The sequence below is a fragment of the Leucoraja erinacea genome, unplaced genomic scaffold, assembly GCF_028641065.1.
Source record: "Leucoraja erinacea ecotype New England unplaced genomic scaffold, Leri_hhj_1 Leri_274S, whole genome shotgun sequence".
NCBI lineage: Eukaryota > Metazoa > Chordata > Chondrichthyes > Rajiformes > Rajidae > Leucoraja > Leucoraja erinaceus.
This window is the reverse complement of record NW_026576175.1, coordinates 137,056-147,904: the sequence shown is the minus strand read 5'-3', so window position 1 is coordinate 147,904 and position 10,849 is coordinate 137,056. Positions and strand designations below refer to the sequence as shown.

Genomic DNA, 10,849 nt, shown 5'->3' with positions numbered 1-10,849 from the left:
CAAATTTGCTGCATGCTATTACCTTACCAGATATGCTAGTCATAATCAAAGATCCTATAGCAGAGGATCTTTGGTCATAATAAAGTGTGCTGCACACACGAATTCTAAGGATCTGATTTCCTGCGGAAACCGCGCTGCTCGCGACTCAGCAACCAACCAGACCCTTATTGTACCTTCGGGTGATTCAAATGTTTTACACTCAGCCCCAACCTTGCCAGACATGCAGGAAATCTTACAAATGCAGGGGGACGCCCCAGCAGAGGAAAGTGCAAAATGGCATCAAGCGAATTGCCATCAGAGACCTTCCGATTGTCTTTGGGTTACTTCGACTGGCAAAGTTTGCGTTCCTAATATTTTACTGCCTATTTAGTTACATTATGTGCACTCCCTGACACATAATGGAAAGGGAGGAATGTTAGAAAACTGTAAAGCCACATGGTGGCACCCAGATTTGACAAAATAAATATTACAGATTGTGTCTCAGTGTCAGATTTGCCAGAGATACAACCCTGGAAAAGCTGCGCGGACCGAACCAGGGAGCACGCCCTTACCGCATCGGTCTTTCCAGTGCATTCAAATCGATTTTATCGACTTACCTAGAGCGTATCATTATTAACATTGCTTAGTTATTATAGATCTTTTCAGTCGATGGGTTGAAGCAATCCCTACCACTAATGCTACTGTTGCTGTTTTGCTACGCGAAATTATGCCACTATTCGGACTTCCTACTATTATTAGTTCAAACAATGGGCCATACTTTACGGCTAAAGTTAATGATGAAATGAGTAAACAACTAAACAATTGAAAACAGTTCCACTGCAGGGATGGAAATTAGCGATTGCCCGGGTGCCAATGACCACCCAAAGTGCCGCCAAACAACCTAATGCCGAGTCATGTTGCCCGGCTTGGCACTGCAGATACTGGTTTATGCTGAAGATAGATACAAACATCTGGAGTAACTCAGCGGGTCAGGCAGCATCTCTGGAGAAAAGGAACGTGACGTTTCGTATCGGCAGCTGCTGTAGTGGGGGGCAAAGATACTAGGTGTGGGGTGACGGAAGGTCGGAGCGGATGACGACCCCGCACAGCAACAGCGGTTCCACATCCTCTTCCACCCGCACCCCCGCCCGCCCTGATAGCGGCCGCTGCTTGCCAGCAAAGATCCCGAGCTCGCTATAGGATCTATGCCGCTAACAGTGTTAACCATTTTCAAACAAACCCTCCCATACGCCGAGGCCGGGAGGAGGGAGGAAGGAAGGGGGCGGCCCCCTTCTGCCGTCTGAAGCACCTGCGCCGCTCGGCCCCGCATCTTCCCGTTGGCTGGCGGTGGGGGTGGCGAGGAAATCCCAACTGCCTCCCCATTTGGCAGCGGCATTTGGCGGTGGACAGGGACGGCTAAGGCAGCGGGGCGATGATGCCGGTGTCGTCCGAGGAGCGCTGACCTTCCTTTCACCCCACCTCCTCTGCGCCTTCCCGTCTCTCTTGTACGCCCCCCTCCACCCCCCTTATCCTGGGACCCCTCCTCTCAATCAATCGATCCCATTCCCGCCTCCATTCAGTCCTAACATCCCCTGTGCTCCCCTCCCCATCTACCCCCACCCCATCTATTCATCCTGCACAGATGACCCTATCCAGCTCGCATTGATTCTGCTGCCACCTCCCATCCATCCTACACTGGTCCTCTAATTCATCCTGTACTGACCCCTCTTCCCATTCATCCTGCATTGACCCCCCTCCAATTATCCTGCACCAATCCACCCATCCATCCTGTAGTGAACCTCCCATTCATATTTTACTGAACCCATACATCTTGTACTGTTCCCCTCATTCATCTTGCACTGATGTCCCGATCCACCCTGTACAGACCCCGCCTCCATTTATTTTGCACCAATGCCTCCCATCCATCCTGTAATTATTTCCCCATTCATATTTTACTGACCCCCCCCCCCCCCCGCATTCATCCTGTACTGTTCCCATCATTCATCCTGTGCTGATCCCCTCATTCATCCTGTAGTGATTCACCCGTTCATCCTGCACTGATCCCTCATCCATCCTGTAGTGAGCCACCCATTTATCCTGTAGTGATCCCCCGCCCATTCATCCTGCACAGACCCTCCGATGCACACTGTACTGACCCCCCCCCCCCCCAAATTCATCCTGTACTGATTCCCCAATTAATCCTGTTTTGATCCCCTCCCCCCATCCATCCTCTACTGACCCCCCCCCCCCCCCCCCCATTCAAGAAGAATGGGGGGATCAGTCTGAAGAAGGGCCTCGACCCGAAACGTTGCCCATTTCCTTCGCTCCATAGATGCTGCCTCATCGGCTGAGTTTCTCCCGCATTTTTGTCTACCCCCATGCATCCTGTACTGACCCCCCCCCCCCCCATTCAACCCACTGTCTTCCCCGCGCTCTCCCCTCACAATTTTACCTACTCCAACCAACACGTACTAATTCCTCTGCCTCAATCCATCCATTCTGCACCAGTTGCCTTCTCACCCCCCCCACCCCCCCCGCAATCTATCCATCCCGCACTGATTCAACCTTCTCACCCCCCCTCCCCGACCCTATTGTGCTGGAAATGTCTTCAGAGCGAACATTGACCATGTTTGATAACAGAATGCAATCATATGTGTTTTAATTACCAATGTTATTATTTGTTTGAATCCATAAAGATGAATTAATTAAATTGTGAACACGTGAAACATTAAAACCGCAGTGTTAAATTGTCACTGCTACCGTTACCACGTTATTACAGAATTCATTTTAAAGGCAAATCAATGCTCTTAATATCGAGTATCAGTACAGTAGTTATTTAATGAGCAACATTCACAACTATACGTTGGATTTATCCAGGTTTTACTTCTAGTCATATACATCACAATTTTGGTCATGAGATATTTCAGTTGAAATTTTAAGTTAATTCTCAAGTGGGAATGATGAAAACAGTGTTTATCAATAATTTTTTTTTAATCTGCTGCGTACAAACTGGGTATCTGCATTGCTGTTCGCAGCACATATTTCTAATCTGAATGTCCAGTAATGTGACATTTTAACACCTTCAAACATATTACCATAAGAACATTTGCTGCAGTTATGTCCTTTGGCCATCTCTTGTCAGCTAGTGTAACCTGTAGAATGGGTATAGTCGGTTTTAACAACTATTATCATAAAATGCCTTTAGAAATTTCCTTGCAACCTGTATATTTTGTTGTGGATAAATTATGTGGGAAGCGAGAGTGTTTCTATACCAATAGCAATAACGACCCATGCTATGGTCATGTCACAATAATTTTCGGTCCTTCACAGAAACCATGCTTGCATCAATCTATAGTGTGCATGGTTAAGCATATATACCATGGTCCAGCATATATTGACACAGGTTGATCATACGCTGAATAACCCAACCACATTTTTGTTTGGTGTGGAAAGAAATAATAGAAGTTGCATTTATTGCAACATGTAAAAAGAGTTGAGATACTGTATTATAATTTTGCTGCATGTCATTGTGGTATATACCATGTCTTGATTTTGTGAATATGTTTAGTTTGTGACTTTATTTGAAGCAGAAATAATATGTCTTTTTCCTGTTGGGTCTCCGTTGTCGTTGGGGCCTAGTACCGTGGAGCTAGGGGCCTCCAGTCGCAGAGCCTGCGGAGCTGCGGACTTACCATCGTGGGGCTGGCTGGCCTCAGAGCGTGGGGAGCAGTGGTGGCTCGCTGCTGCAGCCCGACTCCGGAGCTCGGAGGCTCCAGCCGCCGGCCCGGTGGACGGGACACCTCCAACTTTCAGACATTAAGACCTGGAGCGGGGCCGTACATCGCCCTGGGCGGCCTTAACGGCCGTGGGACTTACCATCACCCGCCTGGGGCTTCAACATCGGGAGAACAATGGTACACACGGGAGAGAAAAGACTTTGCCTTCCATCACAGTGAGGAGGAGATTCACTGTGTTGGATGTTTGTGTGAATTGAATTGTTTGTGTGCCTTGTAGAAATTGTTTTGTTTGTATGGCTGCAGAAACAGAGCTTCGTTTGAGCCTCATTGAAGTTCAAATGACAATTAATAAATATTGTATATTTTATTGTATGTGAATGCTTCATTGAGCATAATTCCGACTGGTAACTACACACTTCGTCCGAGCACATTATTGCACACGTCATGCAAGCCGTCTTTTTAATTTTTTTATCCAAATCAGTACAGACTTTGTTTAACGGTTACATATTAAATATCCAGGTTTCCAGGGACCCAGTTACCAAAGTAGCTGGGATCCTCCTTTATCGGTTACCTATTAACATTGACTCTAATTATTTATATATATTTATAGATAGGAAAAATATAGAAAGAAAGAAAGAAAGAAAGAAATTAGAAAAATAGGATAAACTATCAATAATACAACTTGGGAGATAGGTCCGTAGGTCAAAGAACATAACTATTCATCTAGTTCTGGGATTAGGCTTCAGTCCGGCCTCCGCGCCGGTCCAATCTACCCCTTCAAATAATCTATAAATGGAGACCATATTCTAATAAATAATTCTGGTTTGTCAATTAAGACAAATCTAATTTTTTCCAAATGTAAGGTCTCTGACATCTCCATAATCCGCATCTTGATTGTGGGGGTTGTTGGGTTTTTCCAAAATTTTAATAACAATTTTACCCAATTATTATACTGTAATCAAGGAAATTACAAGCCGTCTTAAATGACCACCTAAACTGTCATTTGGCAACCTAAAGAGCTGCCTAATTAGCCCGGCCGGCAATAGGGAAAAACAGTTAAGTGAGAGCCCTGCACTGTGTACACCATCCACAGGCTGCAGGAATTGTGGAACGAGCTAATGGAACTTTAAAAAGCAAGCTTGCCAAACTAATTGAAGAAACAACGGGTCCAGGTTTTGCCTATGGCTCTATTTGCTATGCGTATTATCCCCCGTATTCTACTACTCAATTGACCCCAGCAGAAGTAATGTATGGAAGGCTGAAGAAGTTGTGGAAACAGCCGATGATCTCCATGCCTTCGATGAACAGTTGTTAACATACATGCAATTACGAATGGATTCTTTGTCAGTTCTGCATTCACAGGTTCGGGAAACACAACGGTACCCGGACAAACCACCTAAGGAAGGACAGCTACAGGCCAGCGACTACGTCCTGATACGCAATTCGGATTGGAAGAAATTGGGTGACCGCTGGAGAGGTCCATACCTTGTACTTCTCACCACCTCTACAGCCGCTAAAGTGGAAGGACACCCTCGGTGTGTGCATCACTCCGACTGCAAGAAGACAGCTGCACCGAGCCACGAATAAAGGCTCTTTTGCCATGGCTTGGTGCTGGACAGTGTTCATTATTATCAGTTCCCTGACCCCACTAAGTCAACCATAGGAGAAGAATGTATATCTTGAAGCGACCCATGAGTACGCACAACGTTTCACCCCTACTGATCAGTCCTGCTGGGTATGCGCAGCTATGCCACAAAATGTGAAAGGAGGGATTCCCCTGGTCCCTATCGCACTGGATACCACTGAAAAATATGCCTTAGTGTTTTTCTTCCTCCGTTAATACAACGATTTGTCGGAAAGCAGGGATGGTTCCCCGAGTTACAACAACTTTAAGGGATGGTATGTTCCACCTTTTAAGGAGGATTGGAAAATTAATGTACAGAAAGGGGCACAACTTCTACGATTAAAGATATTGGAAGCTCCTCCCAGAAGCCAGTTAATGCCACCTGTCGCTGTTACCATAAAGGCACAGGGGTTTTCCTGGGACACAGTTGATGCACCACGTGCTACCTCTGGCCCACCCTGACCTGTTAACAGTACATATTTTATATGTGGATCATGGGCCTATCCATGGTTACCAGGTATGCCACCCAACGATGGAAATAGGGTAAGACGGGGGTATGGCCCACATCATTGGACAGGATGCTGTTACCTTGCTAATGTGGTCCCTGCTATGTGTCATTTTAAACTAATAACAGACCATCCTATATTTAAGAACCTCGCACCTAGATCTCAGTTTACAAAACGGTATCTCTCCCCAGGTGAGAGTGCTGGGATGAAATTGCTCCCCTGGTATGGGATAAATTGAAATGCGCCAAGGATTGGCCATCTTACTGGGCTATTGGAGGAATTGGCTAATAATACAGCAGCTGTCCTTATGGGAACTCAGGCCCAGATCGAGTCACTGACAGCTGAAATGGTTGCCATGAGGATAGTGGTGCTACAGAATCAAATGGCCTTAGAATTTATTCTGGCCGAGAAAGGGGGCACCTGTGCTATCAAAGGGCAAGATTTCTGTAGCTATATTCCCAACGAATCCTCCAACATAACTGATCCGGCAGCCCATATTAAAAAGGATCCCGGGTGAGGGGGAGAAACTGGGTGAGAATGAAAACCAGGGTATATGTAGTTGGTTTACTGGAGGGTCTGCTTGGGGGCTTGTGTGGCATTATGGAACTACTATTATGATAATTATAATCATCACTTTACTGCTTTATTTCTGTGCACCATGTATTTGCAAATATATAGCTTCTAGCTGCATCATTTGATATATTGATTAAGTTTAATCAAAAGGGAAGAATGTAAGAGTTAAAGCAATAGCCGCCATTTTATTTAGCTTGTTTTACTTATTTTAGCTGTGACTGCCATTTTGTGGAAAGGATGCTAGTTTCATTTTAAAACTGACTTCTGCAGTAATTCTGTAAAGCGAATAAAGCGACTTTCACTGTGTCTGTGTCCACCTCCAGTTTAAATTCCATTTGGAATATTTTGGAAACCAAGAACCAAGATAAGAGCCGTTCTCACATTCTATATTGATACTAGTGTCCTGTAGGGGGCTGAACAATGCAATAGGTGCCTTCTTACTATAGCAACTGCCTTTTACTTCCCTAACACTCCCTAACCTGACTAAGGAACTACATTATGTATCTCTTCTTTAACTGAGTTCCTTTGTTCATAACCGTGTGCTTCAACCCGTTTTATCTGTATAAATATGATTATACTCTTTTGTATTGCTCAGAGGGAACAGCGACAGGCTCTTGTGTGGGCTCCTTGTCGATACAAGTGACTGTGTTCTCTCATCACCCGGGTGACTTCTAGTAAAGACTCTTTTGCTGAGACTTGTGTTTTGAGTTATTTTACACGTTCAGTTCGACATACTTCGACACACCTGCTGGTGGGGCAGCAGGCTGCTGGAGCAGGTGAAGCCTTTGCCGCAGTCGCTGCAGGTGTAGGGCCGCTCCCCGGTGTGCAGGCGCCTGTGCACCTTCAGGTGCCTGCACGACTTGAAGCCTTTGCCGCAGTCGGAGCATATGAAGGGCCGCTCACTGCTGTGCACACGCCGGTGCTCCCACAGCCCCGACAACCGGGCAAAGCTCTTGCTGCAGATGGAGCAGCCATAGGGCTTCTCACCCGTGTGCACTCGCTGGTGTAACTTCAGTTCCTGCGCCGTCTTGAAGCTCTTGCTACAGTTGGAGCATGCAAAGGGGCGTTCTCCTGTATGCAGCCGCCAGTGCACCTGCAGCCCCGACAACTGGGCAAAGCTCTTGCCACAGGTGGAGCAGCCATAGGGCTTCTCACCCGTGTGCAATAGCCGGTGTAACTTCAGTTCCTGCGCCGTCTTGAAGCTCTTGCTGCAGTCGGCGCATTCAAAGGAGCGTTCTCCGGTGTGCACCCGCCGATGCACCTGCAGCCCCGACAACTGGGTAAAGGTCTTCCCGCAGTCGGAGCAGTCAAAGGGGCGTTCTCCCGTATGCACCCGCCGGTGCACCTGCAGCCCCGACGACTTGGTAAAGCTCTTGCTGCAGGTGGAGCAGGCATAGGGCTTCTCGCCCGTGTGCACGCGCTGGTGCCCCTGCAGCCCCGACGAATCGGTAAAGCTCTTGCCGCAGGTGGAGCAGCCATAGGGCTTCTCGCCCGTGTGCACCCGCCGGTGTATCTTCAGTTCCTGCGCCGTCTTGAAGCTCTTGCCGCAGTCGGAGCATTCAAAGGGGCGTTCTCCCGTGTGCACCCGCCGATGCAGCTGCAGCCCCGACAATTGGATAAAGGTCTTGCCACAGTCGGAGCAGTCATATGGGCGTTCTCCGGTGTGCACCCGCCGGTGCACCTGCAGCCCCGACAACTGGGTAAAGGTCTTCCCGCAGTCGGAGCAGTCAAAGGGGCGTTCTCCCGTGTGCACCCGTCGGTGCACCTGCAGCCCCGACGACTTGGTAAAGCTCTTGCCGCAGATGGAGCAGCCATAGTGCTTCTCGCCCGTGTGCACGCGCTGGTGTCCCTGCAGCCCCGCCGAATCGGCAAAGCTCTTGCCGCAGGTGGAGCAGCCATAGGGCTTCTCGCCCGTGTGCACTCGTCGGTGGATCTTTAGTTCCATGCCGTATTGAAGCTCTTGCCGCAGTCGGAGCATTCAAAGGGGCGTTCTCCCTTGTGCACCCGCCGGTGCCCCTGCAGTCCCGACAACTGGGTAAAGCTCTTACCACAGTCGGAGCAGTCAAAGGGACGTTCACCCGTGTGCACCCGTCGGTGGATCTCCAGCTGGCTCGGGCTCTGCCAGGCCTTGCCACACATGTCGCACTCATAACGCTTCTCCTTGTTGTGCCCCGTCATGTGTTCCTCCATTGAAGCCCAGCCCCTCGAAGCTCAGCCCGCACACCGAGCAGATGGGGAGGGGAGGCTCACCGGCACCCTAGCCACCCTCAATGGCCGCTCACGTCCCCGTCTCTCCGTCCCCAGCAACCTCCTCACCCTGCAGAAAGGGAACAGAGGGTCAACAAGCTGGCAAACAGGACATTACTAATGCATGAACATTACTGGTGCTTGAAGAGGGGAAAGGGGGGATGGGGAGGGGACGGGGGGAAAGGTGGAGGGTGGGGAGGAGGAGGGGGTGGGGGGGGGAGATACGAGGGGAAGGGGGGAGAGGTGAGGATGGTGGGGGGGGGGGGGGGGAGGAGGAGGGGGATGAGGATGATGAATGTGAGGGGAGCGGGGGGGGAGAGGGGTTATAATGGGAGAGCGGGGGCTGGGGAGAGGGAGTTAAGTGAGGGCGAGAAGGGAGGGGGTGAAGAAGCAAGTTGGAGAAGGGGGGGCTGCATGACCAGACAAGGGGGACTGCCGGCCACGCACCCTGCCATTGCGCAGAGTCACGTGGGGGTCGGCATGCATCATGGGAAGAAGGTCGCACAATGCTAGAGTCACTCAGCGGGTCGGGCAGCTTCTGTGGAGAGAGGGATTGCAAGACGTTTCGGGTCGAGACCCTTCTTCCGTCTTTGGGAAGTACAGAGAGAAGGAAGTATAAGGAGTGAAAACAGGACAAATACAATGGAGTTCAAGGAAAATGTAAAATAGATCATTGTTAATTGGGAGAAGATAACAGGCAATAGGTGCAGTAGGCTATTCAGCCCTCCGAGCCAGCACCATGGTTGATCATCCAGAATCTACGTACCCCGTACCTGCTTTTTCCCGATATCCCTTGATTCCGTTAGCCTTAGAGCTAAATCTAACTAGAAAATCTTGTCTTGAAAACATCCAGTGAATAAGCGAGTTCAGTATTCTGACTGCGCATGCCCAGGTCATAGGTCACTCGCTATAAACATTCTGGGCGGCTCTGCTGCTGTGTGGGTGCAGGTCTGCGTTTCGCCCGTGGTTGGGCCCGAGTCTCCCGCACTGTGGGCGCTGTTGAGTTGCTGCTGGGCCGTCCCCGTCCCCTCCCGGGTGTCCTGTCCCTGTCTGGGGGCGTCCGGAGGTATCCGGGTTGGCCCTGGGCTGGCGAGGCGGTGGGGGCCCCGGGCTTGCAGCCGGCGCGGGGTAGGGGGAGGCACTGGCTCCAGCTCGGCTCTGCCTGTCCTGGCGGGTTGGTCGGCAGCCCTGGACTGGTGGGGCGCCAGCCCTGAGTGGTGGGGCTCTGGATTTACAGCCAGCGCTGGGGGGGGGGGGGGGGGGGGGGGGGGGGGGGGGCGGGGGGGTATTCCGGGGCGGGCCGGGCCGGGGACTGTCGGCTGCGCCTCTCGCCTTGTCCAGTGGCTGTCATTGGCCACCTCGGTGCCGGCGGGAGCTGAGCGCTGGTCATCGGTCGGGATGCACACGCTGCAGTGGGTCGGCGGGTCAGGCAACATCTCTGGAGAAGGGTCTCGACCCGAAACATCACCCATTCCTTTTCTCCGTGGATGCTGCCTGTCCCGCTGAGTTGCTGCAGTGTCTTGCGTTGCCCCGTCTATGGCTCGGCTTTCACCGGCGCCCGGGGGAGTTGGCCGGCGGCCTCTGTGTGGGGCGGAGAGTGTGACTGGCGGTCCCCGGATTGTCGGGGAATAGGATCCTCAGGAGTTGGAGTGGGGTTGGGCTGGGGTTGGTGCTTCTTCTCCGTGTTGGCTGTGGGCCTGGGGCCGCCCCTGCTCCGGGCCGGTGTTCTGTCAGTCCTGCGTGTCCCTGACATCTCTGGCCGCCACCCCCCTCGGGCGTGGATGGGACACTCCGGGAGAAGGGGACGGTCCAGTGATGGTTCTGCAGCCCTTGCGGTGCCGGGGACACGGGTTTGATCCTGGCTGCGGATGAGGTGCGGGTCTGTGTGTGCGCAGCAGCGCAGCTGCCGAGAATGTCTCTCCCCATCACTCACTCGCATGTGCCCCATCTCTCTCTCTCTCTGTTACAAGTATGCTTGAAATATGACTTGTTCCTTTCAATAAAATTAATGATAGAAGTTCTTAAAATTGTCTGATGCGGGTACATATTACCGAGACCAAATGCTTTCTTCATATTAAAAGCAATTTTATTAACTAATTGACACCCTCTATTTTTACAGCTGGCAATTATGGAAAATAAATGTTTAATACATCCAAGAATACAAAGTTTTAGGTTGCCTAAGA

At 50.6% G+C, this 10,849-nt stretch overlaps 1 protein-coding gene across 1 annotated transcript; it reads right to left on the bottom strand.

Moving 5' to 3' along the window:
• Positions 1–2,799: 2,799 nt before the first annotated feature.
• LOC129693387 (zinc finger protein 658B-like) lies at positions 2,800–8,721 on the bottom strand. Its single transcript, XM_055630219.1, is given in 2 exon segments — positions 2,800–8,363; positions 8,366–8,721. Coding segments are annotated over 2 exon segments (1,467 nt in total). The 5' UTR covers positions 8,610–8,721; the 3' UTR covers positions 2,800–7,140.
• Between the last annotated feature and the right edge of the window lie 2,128 nt (positions 8,722–10,849).